Source organism: Mobula hypostoma, chromosome 18 (genome assembly GCF_963921235.1).
Source record: "Mobula hypostoma chromosome 18, sMobHyp1.1, whole genome shotgun sequence".
Classification (NCBI taxonomy): domain Eukaryota; kingdom Metazoa; phylum Chordata; class Chondrichthyes; order Myliobatiformes; family Myliobatidae; genus Mobula; species Mobula hypostoma.
In genome coordinates this window covers 34741577-34757351 of record NC_086114.1, presented here as the reverse complement: position 1 = coordinate 34757351, position 15775 = coordinate 34741577, and the positions used below count along the sequence as shown (strand labels likewise).

The following is a 15775-nucleotide window of genomic DNA, read 5'->3' as shown; positions in this document are numbered from 1 at the left end:
AAAATGCCATGTTTTTAGGAAGAGATGCCTGAAGGAAATGAAGCAAGTATTTATGTGGATCTCTCTTCTGACAAATCTGAAGCTGCTTTTTACCACAGGGATGTGTGCTGTTATTATCAGCTGTGAATGCAGTTAGGACAACAAAGTTATTGAAGAGATAATAGCATTTGATTCAGTGACCTTTTTTCTCGCTCTGTGTGTAGTTTTGGCTCGGTCAACAACGCCTGGCATTCGTTCGTCACATTTTTCGAAATTTGCAATACAAATTCCCGTATTTGACAGATTTTTATCTGAAATTATACACTTAAATGTCACTTATTTAGGACATGTCTTAACAACTGGTGCAGTGAATGAACATCTACGTTCCCGTCAGTTGAGGGTGGATAAATAAGAAAATATGTTTGGGGTGGGGGGAGGACAGAACATTTCATAATATAGCGTTGATTGAGTTCAATATAGGAATGGGGAAGAAAGTCGGACTAGTTAAACTCAGGTGAGTTGCTGGCAGTGATACTGCGATGCTCATGCAAATTCATCAGCAGTGGCTCCGGGATAATCTGTGCGGTTGACGCGTGATCTGCCAATCATATGGCGTCACTGCATTTCCAGAAGCCGATGTTTCAACTGCTCCTGCCTCCAAGGGCTTTGATAAAAGGGATCGGTTGCCCCCAAACTAAAGAACAGTTCATCGAAGGCCAAAAATAGTGCATCGTTTGTATGCAGCCTGTCAGTCGGAACAGAGCGTGCGAGCAATACCCTTTGCATTGCAGTTCCACCGCACAAGAAGTGGAATCGGGAGTTTGCACGGAGTTTTCCCCCCCAGATTTGTTTGCTTCCATTCAAGATAGGCGATATGGAATATGTTTACATATTGCTTTCTTTTATTCCGTTGTTATTAAAACACAAACTTCACGCAGCAGGAACAGAAGGTAAGCATTTCAAAGATAACGTTCTTTATGAATAACATGTATTAGATGTAAGCATTTTCAGCAAATAATATTTGATCGGAACGGCACCGGTAGTTCTCTTACTGTAACTTGTGGCTTAAATTCGGAGCCAACAGACAAATGCTATTTTGCAGATGTATGGAAGTAGCAACTATTTATTTTTTCCACAGGCGTGCTTTTCGGGAAGCTTACTGATTACGGGCTGGTGGTGCCGTTTAGTACCGATGACCGGGGTCGGTATATTTCACACATTGTTTCGACTGGCCACGGTGAGCTTCGGTCTGGGCGGCGCGTTGCACGGAGTAGCCCACATCAGAGCACAGAACGGGGACTCTACTTCAACGTCACCATTTTTGGCAGAGAATTACATTTGCGGCTGAAACACAACAGCAAGCTGGTTGCTCCCGGTGCCACGGCGGAATGGCAGGAAGATTTTCGGCACCTGGTTACCGAACCTATCCAGGGAGACTGCGTGTTTTCTGGGGATATTACTGACATACCAGGAGCAACCGTGGCACTAAGCAATTGCGATGGTTTGGTGAGTGTGGAAAAGTAGATACATGCACGATACTGGGGAATGTACTGATTATTAATTAATGCGATTAATAATTGAAGATTTTTGGGACATTCCAATCAAAGTTGCAGCAAAAAAAATCTTGTAAAAATCTTTCAGTAACCTTGTTCAGGAACATTTCGGCAATTCTCTTTTAAAAGTTATGTGAGTTTTTTTTAATCGAGATCTGCGACCATAATCATCATTTGTAGGTTAGACACAAGCGAGTTGTAATATTGGGTTAAGTTTACTGAGTATATTCGGATCATTTGGCAAGAGTGATTTGAAGTATATTCTCAAATGACATTTTTAACATACCAGCTTAAGTTTGTCATTTTGTATTGTATTTTGCACTAAGGACAGAAATAGCAGAATTCGCTGAATATCGGTTTCATATTGTACTAGTACCGGCATTCTTTCATGTTGAAGGTTTCAGTTTTTCCGCCCTTCCTTGTGTTGTTCTGATTGGTGAGATGTCAGGGTGATTGAGACATTGACCTTCATCTTCCTTTCCGGATTGGCTTTTACTCCGTGTACTCAGACACCGTCTGGGAAAGCGAGCGGGCTTTTAGTTTTGGAAAAATCCCATTAGGAAATCGACTTTTTTTTTGAAAAATTGTTTATTTGTGGAATGGCCATTTATGTTCAGTGTTTTTGGGCCCAGTATTGTGGAGCTGCGGGTAATTCACAAATAAAATATAGTGAGTTAGTGATTAGGTTGTGCCTTGTTATTCCTCATCCCGCTCGTCATGGATATGTTGTGATTGAGCCGTCGTAAAGTTTGGGCGAGTCGCTAGAGCTATTGTAACATTTCAACAGGAATGACAGCTTTTAAGGTCGGATTTTAGAAAGCGAATTCACCCACCAAGGACAAGATGAAGCACAGAAATAGAGGTGGATTTGGTTAACTATAATAACCGTTTGGCGTTAAATAGACCAGCGTTGTGTTTACTGAGAAAGTTCATTAAATCAGATTGCTATTAATGTAAATTTGTCTTTTGGTTTTAATGTATTAAACTATGATAAATTTAAGGCAGGTTAGGCCCACTGTGACCATGCGATCATCTTTCAGTCTTTCAAGAGGGTGAACCTTCACTGGACGTCAGGCTCTGATGGTGGATCTGCAGGGCACTCAAAACCTGTGTCAACCAATTGAGTGGAGTGTTCAAGGACATCCTCAATCTCTCAATTCTGCATTCAGAGTTTCCCACTTGCTTCAAAAGTGCATCAATCAGAGGAGGAGGACCAGGGCAAGCTGCCTCAATGACTATTGTCCGGTAGCTTTCATACTTACAGTGATGCAGTGCTTTGAGAGGTTGGTCATGGTGAGAATTAACTCCTGCCAAAGCGAAGACCTGGACCCACTAAAATTTGCCTATCTCCACAGCAGGTCTACAGTGGATGCTATCTTATTGGCTCTTCACTAAGATTTAGATCACCTGAGGAACAGCAATAGCTACCTCACACTCTCGTTTGTTAATTACAGTCAGCATTCAACACCATCATCCCCTCAGTACTAATCAACAAGCTTCAAAAACTGGCCTCTGTACCTTCCTCTGCAACTGGATCCTTGACTTACTTATCAGGATATCCAGTCATCCTCGATCAGAAATAATATCTCCTCTTGCTAATAATGAACACAGGCACACCTCAAGAATACTGTTTTGCCCACTGCTCTTCTGTCTCTACACTTAAGACTGTGTGGCTAGACAACTCAAATAGCATCTACAAATTCACCAATGATACAACTGTTGTTGGCAGAATCTCAGATGGTAATGAGGAGGCATACAGGAGTGAGCCACAACAGTAACCAGCATCAGTCAGACAAAGGAACGGTTTATCAATTTCACAAGGGGAAAGTCAGAACACGTATCAATCCTGAAAGAGGGGTCAGCTGTGGGAAGAGTGAGCAGCTACAAGTTCCTAGGTTTTGGTTAACTGAAGATTTATCCTAGACTAAATATTCTGTATTAATAACATTTTGAAGAAGGCATACCAACAGATATATTCATTACGAGTTTGAGGAGATTTTGTTTGTAACCAAGGTCTAGCAAACATCTACAGATATACTATGAAGAGCATTTTGACTGGTTACATCACCCTCTGGGATGGAGGCATCAATGCAGAGCATCGGAAAAAGCTGCAGAGTGTTGTAAACTCAGCCGACTCTTACTTAGGCATTAGCTTCCCCAACGTCAATACATGATGCCTCAAGAACTTGGCATCATTAAGTCTGTCTCCTTCTCCCCCCTCCCCCTCCACAGAACCCCCAATCCGTCTCCGCCAGAACCTCCCCCCACCGTCTCCGCCAGAACCTCCCCCCCCGTCTCTGCCAGAACCTCCCACCCCCGTCTCTGCCAGAACCTCCCGTCTCCACCAGAACCCCCTCCCACCCCTCCGTGAGAACCTCCCCCCCGTCTCCACCAGAACCTCCCCCCCGTCTCCACCAGAACCTCTCCCCCCCGTCTCTGCCAGAACCCTCCCGTCTCCACCAGAACCCCCTCCCACCCCTCCACCAGAACCCCCTCGCAACCCCCGTCTCCGCCAGAACCCCCTCCCACCCCCCGCATCTTCGCCAGAACTCCCTCCCAACCCCCCCGTCTCCACCAGAACCCCCTCCCAACCCCTGTCTCCGCCAGAACCCCCTCCCACCCCCCACCTCCCCCACTCCTCCTCTCCACCAGAACCTCCCCCCTTTCACCAGAACACCCCCCTTCTCTCCACCCCCCCACCACAATAATGTACTACTATATTCTTGGCTTTGCCTGCCCACTGAACAAATTCTTCTCCCAGCATATATTGAATTGAATACTAATTGGTGAGGAGGAAGAGAAGGTGATCCTTGGTGGATATCCTAAATGCCCAAAACAAACAAAAGTACATTGCAGATGCTGGACGTCTAGAATATAAACAGAAGATGCTAGGAATGCTCTACACGTGTGGCAATATCAATAGAAAGAGTTAACATTTCGGGTCAAAAGTTCCTTTGTTGGAAGTATGTGTCTGAATAACCTGTCTGCTTTTATTTGTCTGCCTAGCAGTTACTCATTCTCTCTCTGCTTGCAGTGTTTGAGCTTTGGGTGCAAAACCTGCTGAAACATACTGTCTGTGGAGACATACAGCTGTACTGATGGATAGTCGTGATATGAGCTATTGTTCACATTCCAGACCTCCTGGATTTGAGGTTTTCCTGTTCATGTGTAATGTTCTGCAGTTCCCATGTGATGGAGAATATTCATTCTGAAGTCTATTGCATGGCTCTATTTATTAGATTAACTCCTTTAACAGATAAGTTGAGCACAGATAAATGGGGGATTTAATGTACACTTGCTATTAAATTATTTAATGTTTTACTTATCCTGATTAAATTTATTTTCCCAGTTCTTCATTTAAACCAAATGGTTGTTTAAAGTTGCTGAACCTTAATTTCCTATGTGTCTTAAAATTCTCCAGGTCTGTTTCCCTCACTGTTTTTAATTTCATTGAGTCACTATTTTCCTGCATTCTTTCTGTTTCCAGTGTTATTTCTAAATTTCTTCTGGCTTTCAAGCTTCTTCTCCCATCAAGATTTATCACATCTCTTCTCATAAGCGTCTTATCAACAAATGGTCAAGTTCATTAATTCCTTTCCATTAAATTCAAGTTTTATTATTTTCTTATGATCATTGAGGACTAAAATCTCAAGAAATTCCCCTTCATCGTGGGATTATGGCCCTAAATTCTGGCCTCTGCTGTATGGAGAGAGTGGAATAATTTTGAATCAGTGCCCCAAGTTAAACATGGATGTGAAGATAGATTCAGTCATTGTAGATGAGAAAAATTAGTTCAAAAGGTGCATTCCACTACTTGTGGGACAACAGTGTAGTGTAGCAGTTAGTGCATCACTTTACAGCACCAGCTGTGAGATTGGGGTTTAATTCCCATCACTCTCTGTAAGAAGTTTGTACATTCTCCCTATGACCGCATGGGTTTCCTCCCACATTCTAAAGACTTATGGTTAGAGCTAGGATGTCGTGGGCATGCTATGTTGGTGCTGGAAGCATGGCAACCCTTGCAGACTGCCTAGCAAGTCCTTGCTGATCTGGTGGAAATGATGCATCTCACCGTTATGTTTCAATGTACATGTGACAAATAAAGCTAATCTTTAAACTTTATCTTCCACTTGTCTAAATGCATATGTAAGAGGAAGAAGGAAGCTTAATTAAGGTTTAGGAGGCGAGGATCAGACTGGACTCTAGAGAGTTACAAGGTAATCAGGAAGAGGCTAAAGAACAGACTTAGGAGATCAAGAAGGAGGAAGGAGAGGCCTTGTGAGTAAGATAAAGAAAACCCCAAGGCACTTGACACATATGTGAAGATCAGGAGGATGACTAGAGTAAAGGTAGGACCAGTTGGTGATAGAAGAGGCTATATAACATAGGAACAGAATTAGGCCATTTGGCCCACTGAGTCTGCTTTGTCATCATGGCTGAATTTTATCCCTCTCAACCCCATTCTCCCGCCTGGAGGTCAGTGACCTGTGGTGAGCTGCAGGGATCTGTACTGGGACCCCCCTGCTCTTTGTTGTTTTTTTATAAAAATAACTTGGATGAGGAAGTGTAAGAACTGCTTTAAGCATTTACAACCTCACTGTAATAGCATATTACCATTTAAAATGGATCAGCGGTGAAAAGAGGGAGTGATTTAGGGAGCCTGTTGGCAGTACTTCTGGAAAGTGAACAAGGTGCCCATTTCTGATATGGCCATATGCCAAGTCTCCAATCAAAGTTTAAGTACTGAATTAGTAATGATCGGAAACAAATTTTACTTCCTCTTTGTCTTCAAGGAAGGAACGTTTGATGTCGTGCTGCTTTCTTTATTCATTATATTTTAATAAGCCTACAGTAGTTGTGAGCTTAAAATAATAAGACATGGAGTTTTGTATCTGTCATTGATAATTTTAGATCTTTAAAATATCTATAATGCAATGCCACCTTTAGTCATAGTCCTACTTTATTGATCCCGGGGGAAGTTAGTTTTCGTTACAGTTGCACCATAAATAATAAATAGTAATAAAACCATAAATAGTTAAATAGTAATATGTAAGTTCTGCCAGTAAATTATGAAATAAGTCCAGACTAGCCTATTGGCTCAGGGTGTCTGACCCTCCAAGGGAGGAGTTGTAAAGTTTGATAGCCACAGGCAGGAATGACTTCCTATGACGCTCTGTGTTGCATCTCGGTGGAATGAGTCTCTGGCTGAATGTACTCCTGTGCCCACCCAGTACATTATGTAGTGGATGGGAGACATTGTCCAAGATGGCATGCAACTTAGACAGCATCCTCTTTTCAGACACCACTGTGAGAGAGTCCAGTTCCATCTCCACAACATCACTGGCCTTACGAATGAGTTTGTTGATTCTGTTGGTGTCTGCTACCCTCAGCCTGCTGCCCCAGCACGCAACAGCAAACATGATTGCACTGGCCACCACAGACTCTTAGAACATCCTCAGCATCGTCCGGCAGATGTTAAAGGACCTCAGTCTCCTCAGGAAATAGAGACGGCGCTGACCCTTCTTGTAGACAGCCTCAGTGTTCTTTGACCAGTCCAGTTTATTGTCAATTCGTATCCCCAGGTATTTGTAATCCTCCACCATGTCCACACTGACCCCCTGGATGGAAACAGGGGTCACCGGTACCTTAGCTCTCCTCAGGTCTACCACCAGCTCCTTAGTCTTTTTCACATTAAGCTGCAGATAATTGTGCTCACACCATGTGACAAAGTTTCCTACCGAAGCCCTGTCTTCAGCCTCATCTCTCTTGCTGATGCATCCAACTATGGCAGAGTCATCCGAAAACTTCTGAAGATGACAAGACTCTGTGCAGTAGTTGAAGTCCGAGGTGTAATTGGTGAAGAGAAAGGGAGACAAGACAGTCCCCTGTGGAGCCCCAGTGCTGCTGATCACTCTGTTGGACACACAGTGTTGCAAGCACATGTACTGTGGTCTGCCAGTCAGGTAATCAAGAATCCATGACACCAGGGAAGCATCCACCTGCATCGCTGTCAGCTTCTCCCCCAGTAGAACAGGGCGGATGGTGTTGAACGCACTGGAGAAGTCAAAAAATATGACCCTCACAGTGCTTGCTGGCTTGTCCAGGTGGGCGTAGACACGGTTCAGCAGGTAGACGATGGCATCCTCAACTCCTAGTCGGGGCTGGTAGGCGAACTGGAGGGGATCTAAGTGTGGCCTGACCATAGGCTGGAGCAGCTCCAGAACAAGTCTCTCCAGGGTCTTCATGATGTGGGAGGTCAATGCCACCGGTCTGTAGTCATCGAGGCCGCTGGGGCACGGCGTCTTCGGCACAGGGACGAGGCAGGATGTCTTCCACAGTACAGGAATCCTCCAGAGCCTCAGACTCAGGTTGAATACATGGCGAAGTACTCCACATAGCTGAGGGGCACAGGCTTTGAGCACGCTGGTACTGACACCATCCGGTCCCGCAGCCATGCTTGGGTTGAGACGTTTCAGCTGTCTTCTCAGCTGTGAAGCCCACTGTGGTGGTTTCGTGTGGGGAAGGGGTATAGTCATGAGAGCAGGGTGGGGGACTGTGAGGAGGGGTAGGAGGGGAGAGTGGAATATGTGTTGGTTGGGGGCCGACAACAGATGGCTCCTGTGGGGGATGGATAGGGGCCACAATGTCAAATCTGTTAAAGAACAGGTTAAGTTCATTGGCCCTGTCCACACTGCCTTCAGCTCCGCTGTTGCTAGTTTGCCGGAACCCAGTGATGGTCCTCATCCCCCTCCAGACCTCTCTCATGTTGTTCTGCTGGAGTTTCCACTCAAGCTTCCTCTTGTACCTATTTCTATAGTCGTAGGGTAATACAACACAGAATGAGAAACAGGCTCTGTGTTGATGATCTGTTAGTTTTTTGTTTTTATTGTTGCATGATTTGTTTTTTAACTCATTGGGTGATTGGCCTTTTTTTATAATGGGTTCTATTGTGTTTCTTTGTTTTGTGACTGCTTGTAAGAAGATGAATCTCAAGGTTTGCATACTTTGTTATTAAGTGCACTTTGAAGAAACAGTCCCTTCAGTCCAGCTTATTCATGATGACCAAAATGCCCATATCCTCCTAAGCATTTCCAATCCTTTACCTCTCCAAATGTCTTTTGAATGTTATTATTGTACCTACCCTAACCATTTCTTTTGGTAGCTTGTTTGATTTATGTACCACCCTGGGGAGAAAAAGAGACTGTGTATTCATCCTCTCTGTGCCTCTCATGCCTCTCTATAAGGTCATCCCTCTGTCTCCTGTGCTTCTATGAATAAAATTGGAGCCTACCCAACTCAAGCTCTTGAGTCCTGGCAACATTATCATAAACCTTTGTACTTTTTGTACACTTTCCAGCTTAATTGTCTTTCCTAGAATAGGGCAAAAAAAAAGAAAAAAAACCGTATACAATAGTACTCTAGTTGTGGCCTCGCCAACGTTTTGTACAATTGCAATGCAATATCCCAACTTCTATGCATTTTTCCCTGACTGATGAGGGCCAGCAAGCCGAACACCTTCAATATCTTGTTTACCTGTGATGCCATCTTTGGGGGAAGTATGTATTTGTACTCATAGGTTCTTCTGCTCTACAACACTTCTCAGAGCCTTGTCAACCAGTATAAAAATACTACTGAGGATTGACTTATCAAAAAAACAAAACCTCATACTTAACTGGATTGAACTCTATTTGCTATTCCTCAGCCCTCATACCTGGCTCATCAAGATCATCTTGTAATTTTTGATATCCACCCCTACTGTCATGATACCACCTAATTTAGTGTCATCTGCAAACATACTAACCGGGCCTTGTACATTCTTAAACAGTGGGCCCACCACTAAGCCCTATGGCACACCACTAGTCACAGGCCTCCAGTACGTAAAACCAGTTATGTACCCACTTAGCTAACTCTCCCAGGTTCTTATGTGATTTAGCTTTCCAAGACTGATCAAATGCCTTGCAGCAGACCACAAACACTACCCTGCCCTTACACCAATTTTATTTCTACAGAAAAACTTTGTGAAACTAATTCCCACATGCAATGCTCTACTAATCCTAAGGATGGTCAATCATTTACCAATAACTTGCCCATCACTAATGTCCGACTCACTAGCCTGAAGTTCCTTTGTCTGACTTTACTGCCCTTAAATAGTGGTAATTAGTTATCCTCCGCTCTTGAAAATTCACCTGTGGCTAAAGGTAAAGCAAATAACTTTGCAGTGGCCTCCATTTCTTCCCTAGCTTCCCATGAGATCTGAACATGCATTTGGCCAGGCCCTGGGGATTTATCCGCTATAATGTGGATGTATGGTAGAGAGCAATATTAACCAAGAAAATGGTGGAAATGACAATCTAAACGATATGTAAATATTTGCAAAGATGATGATTTTACTAATATACAAGCTTGAGGTTCTTTAGTTAACACACACACTTTAGTTAACACAAAATTTCCAGCATCTGCAGATTTTCTCTTGTTTAAGGTTCTTTAGTTGTTTCTTTTAACAACTTGAAGATCCAGATTTTTGTACATCATATTCTTATGTTTAATTCCACTCTGAAAGGCTCAGTAAAGTAACTATTTCTTCAGGTTGAATTAATAATATTTTCAATTGTTAATCCAAGGTATTTTTATATTTATTTCCTGAAGAGACATTACTTGATTCTACACAATCTGGTTTTGTTTTAGTATTTTTTGACTGATTAATTCCTTTTGTACAAATGTGGAAACCAGATTCCATGCCAAGTCTCACACTGTCTTGACTTGGAAACGTTGCTATTTCTTCTTTGCCATTGGATCTAAATCTTGAGAAATCGCTGTCCATCAGCATTAGAGTGCCATCACTAGAGAGATTGCAGTGATTGAAGTAAGTGGCTTCTTACCATCTCATGGAAAGTTAGGGATGTGCAATGAATATTGAGCTTGCTGGAATTCGAAGACTCGTCAGACCTTGTGATGGTGCCAGGGAGTGGCAATATTTTGTAGTCAGCTCTCAAGGGAACAATAAAATATTCCTGTTCCAACCTTTTTTCTCAAATCTGCAGCCACAATGACTGCAGTAACTTATAATCCTATTTAAATGCGTTAGCAATCTTAGATATACTTAGCAGAACAGACCACCCAGAGAATGAGTTCAGCTCCTGGAAACATCAAGGAGGTCCCTATTGTGCCAGGAAACATGAATGCTGGGGAAGACATCACGTAAGACTAAAGCAGTAGTGCTAGAGACCTCCACTCTCTGCCCGCACCGTCCATCCCGACACTAACATCTTCTTGGCTACCGTGTAGTCATTAAACATTTAGATGACCTTTGAGCAAGTTACTGTATCAGAGAGACGTGAAAACATGTTATCTACTCTATTTCAGATTCAAGGCTCATTCACAAATCTCTGGGCACTGTACTGCAGCCTCAGGTGTTTCACCATCCACTATACAGAGCGAACGGCACCGTTGGGTAAAGGCAGAGGCAGTGGTTAACACATAGTGCTGCTCAGATGTAGTGGTTCTGCTCGCCCGATCTGGAACTTCTGGCAGTCAATTGTCATTTGTACTAACTGCTGAAGAAATTCTCTACCATTATCCTGGTCGGAGTATACATCCCACCCCAGTTAGACATCAAACTGGCACTGGAAGAACTGAGCAACGTTTTTGTTGTAATTAATTTTTTATTGAATTTCATCATCAAACAAACATTTCCATAAGATGTATTTCAGTTACTGTACATATATCATATAATCATATTTGTCACAAATCTCCACATAATATTTATCTGAGGTATACACCTATAGAAAGGAGAGGAAAGAAAGAACAATCGAAAGAAGAAAACTATGTACATCGTAGGGAGTGAGTGATCTTTTTTTTTACAACATATTCATTGACTTGTGAGAATAAAATCAGGCCTATGAGGTGTTATGTAGTTAAACCATTTTTTCCAGTATGAATAAAATTGTTCCAACTTAGATTAACAGATGCTGTTACCTTCTCCATTTTGTAAATGTCCATTGTAATTTCCATCCATACATTTGGAGTTGGGCTCTCCTGTGATGACCATTTCCCGGTAAGGGTCTTTTTACCAGCCACCAGCTGTACATTCATTAAATATTTATCTCTTTTCAACCATTCTTGAGGTATATACCCAAAATATATGGTCTTACTCTCCAAGGGTATTTCACATTCAAAGATGTCTTGTAGGGCATTATGTATCCCACTGCAATAGTCTTTGATAACGGGGCATTCCCAGAAAATATGATAATGGTTTGCATTTTGATTTCCACAATTTCTCCAGCAAACAGTGGGGTTATTATCATAATGGGATTTCTGAGAGGGTGTAATAAAATATCTCATTAGTTTTTCTACCTGAACTCCCTCCATTTCTGTGAACTGGTACACTTCCATTGATACCTCCATATTATTGTCCACTCTTCCTCAGGTATTATTATTTCTCCTTCCTTTTCCCATTTTGTTTTAATGTGTGAAGTTGAATGTATTTTAAGATTTGACAAACCTTGTACATGCTTGAAATGATTTTACTACCGTTGTCTGAATTATATGCTTTTCTCTATCAGACATGTACTTGCCTTGGTTACATTTTTAACCGTCCTATTAACATACTGTCACATCTGTAAATACCGGTAAAAGTCTTGTTTTTCTAATAAGTGTTTCTCTTTGAGCATTTCAAAACAGAACAGTGTTCCTTCTTTCATTAAGCTGTTATTCCTTTAGCTGTCCAGTCCTTAAATCTAGCATCCAGTTTATTCGGCATAAAATCCGAGTCATATGCACACCATTTAAGAATTGCAATGCCTCTCTCTAGTTTATATTCTTTTATAATAGTTTTCCATATTTTAAGAATCCATTTCACTCACGGGTTGTCAATATTATTTATGTAACTTTGTAGGGTGTTATCAGCCAAAATTGCCTGTATGGGGATGGAAAGTATCCTCTCCTCAATGTTTTTCCATTGAGCATCATATGATGGGTTGCACCAGCATATCACGGCTCTCAACTGTGCTGCAAAATAATAATCTCTAAGAGAAGGTAAGCCCCATCCCCGCTTCTCCTTGGCTAATTGCAAAGTTTTGAGACAAACCCTAGGCCTTTTACCTTGCCATATATATCTTGATAGCATCTTGTTCCATTGATTGAATTGATTTTGGTTAATCTCTATTGGTAGGGTCTGAAAGAGATATAGTAGTCTGGGCAGTATATTCATTTTAATAGATTCAATCCTTGAACTGAGACCAAGAAAAAGAATTAGGTTCCACCTTGCTATTTTCCTTATTTTTTTATATATTGGCTGATAATTGCTTTTTGATAATTTTGCCAAATCTTTTGGCATAGTGATGCCCAAATATTTGACTGACTCTATTTGCCATGCCCAAGTATATCTACTTTCAATTTCTCTTGGTGGGCTATAGTTATATGAAAGCAGTTGGGTTCTATCTACGTTGATCTTGTATCCTGATAATTGGCCATATTGTCCAAAGGATGGCATCAACTTAGGTTAAGAGTCGGTTGGTTGCCCTAGATAGATCAAAATGTCATCCGTGTAACAGGCCAATTTATGCTCTGTCCCTTTAATAGTAATTCCCCTGATATCTTCATTTTGTCTGACGTATTGAGCTAATGATTCCAGATATAATGCAAAGAGTAGCGGTGTCCATGCACAGCCCTATCTCGTGCCCCTTTCTAGGGTAAAACTATTAGATAAATACCCATTGATTTTAATCCTGGCAGTAGGATTGTCGTATAGTGCCTGTATAGTTTTAATAATTGTGTCACATAAACCAAATCTATGTAAAACTCTATAGAGAAAATTCCAATTAACCGAATCAAATGCCTTTTCAGCGTCCACGCTTATCATTATTGCTTCATTTTCTTTTTTTTATATGATCCATAATGTGAAGTGTCCTTCGTATATTGTCTTGTGTTTGGCATTGTTGTATGAAACCTGTCTGACCATTATATATCAGTGTGGGTAGAAACTCTTCTAATCATTTGGCCATGATGGAGGTAAATATTCTATAATCCACATTAAGCACAGATATTGGTCTCAGTGACCCACATTCCATTTGATCCTTGCTGCCTTTCGGTATAGCTCAGATTATCGCCTCCTTCCCTGAGTACCATTATTAACAGGCACAAAACACTGCACCCAGATGCCTTTTCCATCATTGAAAGGTAGCTTGAAGAAGCCTCTGCTAAACTACTTAACTAAAACCAGAGGTTCCAGCACACTTGACCACTGTCACAGCACTTTCAGGCCATTCCATGTCTGCACTTTGTGAAATTTTACCACCTGGCTGTGCTTTAGCTTCCTACATACAGAGAAGAGTATACAATATTGCTTTGAGCCAGTGGCCAAAAGTTCAAAGTAAGTTAATTATCAAAGTGCATATGTCATCATATACAATCCTGAGATTCATTTTCTTGCGAGTGTACAGGAAACAACATAGAATCAGTGAAAGACCGCACCCAAAAAGACAGACATGCAACCAATGTGCAAAAGACAACAAACTGCAAAAACAAAAAAGGGAGAAAAAAAAAAAGGCAAGCAGTATATATCAAGAACATGAGGTGAAGAGTCCTTAAAAGTGAGTCTATAGGCTTTGTGAACAGTTCAGTGATAGGGATAGTGAAGTTATTCCTTCTGGTTCAAGAGCCTGCTGGTAGAGGGGTAATAACTGTTTCTGAACCTGGTGGTGTGAGTCCTGAGGCTCCTATACATCTTTCCTGATGGCAGCAGCTAGAAGAGAGCATGGCCTGGCTGGTGGGAGGTCCTTGATGATGGATGCTGCGTTCCTGCGACAATGCTCCACCTAAACGTGCTCAGTGGTGGGGAATTCATAAATGGATATGAACAAATATGCCACATTTATCAGCAACTTCAAGTCCTGCATAAACAAATGTGTGCTTACAAAACTACATTGGGATTTCCCAAACCAGAAGCCCTGGGTGAACTGGGAGATTCATAATCTTCTGAGGGTCAGTCAGTTTGTGGCATTCAGAACAGCAGACCTACAGGAAGTCCAGATACAACCTGTAGAAGGCTATCCTGAGAGTGAAGAGCCAATTCTGGGCAGCTGGAGACACAGTTGAAGGCGTCTTCAGGAAACAATGCTTCAGGAAGGCAGTGTCTGTCACTAAGGACACTCACTATCCTCCATTTTCCTCATTACTCCAATCAAGGAAGTGGTACAGCAGCATGAAGACCATATTGAAAGATTCAGAAACAGAAAGGGGAAGTCAGGCAAATTAGCATCAGTCTTCATTGAAGAATCTGCAGTGGAAAAGGAGAGCTGCTTCAAGTTCCTTGGAGGATCTGTTGTCTGTCCAGCACATAGATGTAGCCATGAGGAAGGCGTTCCACCATCTTTGCTTAGATGTTTGGCGAAGACAAGGAACATTTTCTACGGATGGTAAGCATTCTGACTGGTTACATCAAGGCCTAAATTCCATTGGACAGGATGTAAGAGGTTACAGAGAGTAGTGGCCTCACAGAGAGTAGGTACATCGTTCTCTACCATCGAAGGCAATGTCTCAGAAAGCTGTCATCCATGATCTGGGCCATATTCCCATTGCTGCCATTGGGCAGGAGGTACAGAAGCCTGAAGACTTGGGTATCCGCCTCCAGGTTTAACAACCGCTCTTCCCCACTGGCATCAGATTCTTGACGTGGCCTGAAAACCTTAATTTTACTTTGGACTGTATTTTGTATGGATGTTCTTTAGGTTTGTTTATTTTGTCATGTTGGGATGTGCCTTGTTACTGCTGCAAAATGCTAATTTGTGCTGCATTTGTACCCTGGGTATGTCTGTCCATGACAATAATTTTGAGCTTGAATTACCGACATCCACATGGGAGTAAACGTACTGTTGATATGATTGATGACACAGCAATATTGAACAAATTGAGAGTTGCATTAATTAGGGCAGAAAAACTCCCAAATCACCCCGTCTATTTGTTCCCTCTTTCTTTTAAGGACCTTGATTAAATCTAGCACAACTCTTGTACAAAGAAAGAGGATGTGCTGGAGCTTTTGGAAAACATCAAGTTGGATAAGTCACTGGGACCAGACAGGATGTACCCGAAGCTACTGTGGGAGGCGAGGGAGGAGATTGCTGAGCCTCTGGCCATGATCTTTGCATCATCAATGAGGACAGGAGAGGTTCTGGTGGATTGGAGGGTTACGGATGTTGTTCCCTTATTCAAGAAAGGGAGTAGGGATAGCCCAGAAAATTATAGGC

The 15775-nt window shown here is 42.1% G+C and overlaps 1 protein-coding gene across 2 annotated transcripts in view; it reads left to right on the top strand.

The window, feature by feature from the left end:
• The first annotated feature begins 391 nt into the window (after positions 1 to 391).
• The window catches only part of LOC134358453 (A disintegrin and metalloproteinase with thrombospondin motifs 14), a 242619-nt gene continuing 227235 nt past the window's right edge, over positions 392 to 15775 (top strand). For both annotated transcript variants that reach the window (XM_063070692.1, XM_063070691.1), the window contains exons 1-2: positions 392 to 929; positions 1118 to 1485. In XM_063070692.1, the coding sequence (XP_062926762.1) occupies positions 854 to 929; positions 1118 to 1485 (444 nt within the window). In that variant the 5' untranslated portion in view covers positions 392 to 853. The remainder of the gene's footprint in view (positions 930 to 1117; positions 1486 to 15775) is intronic.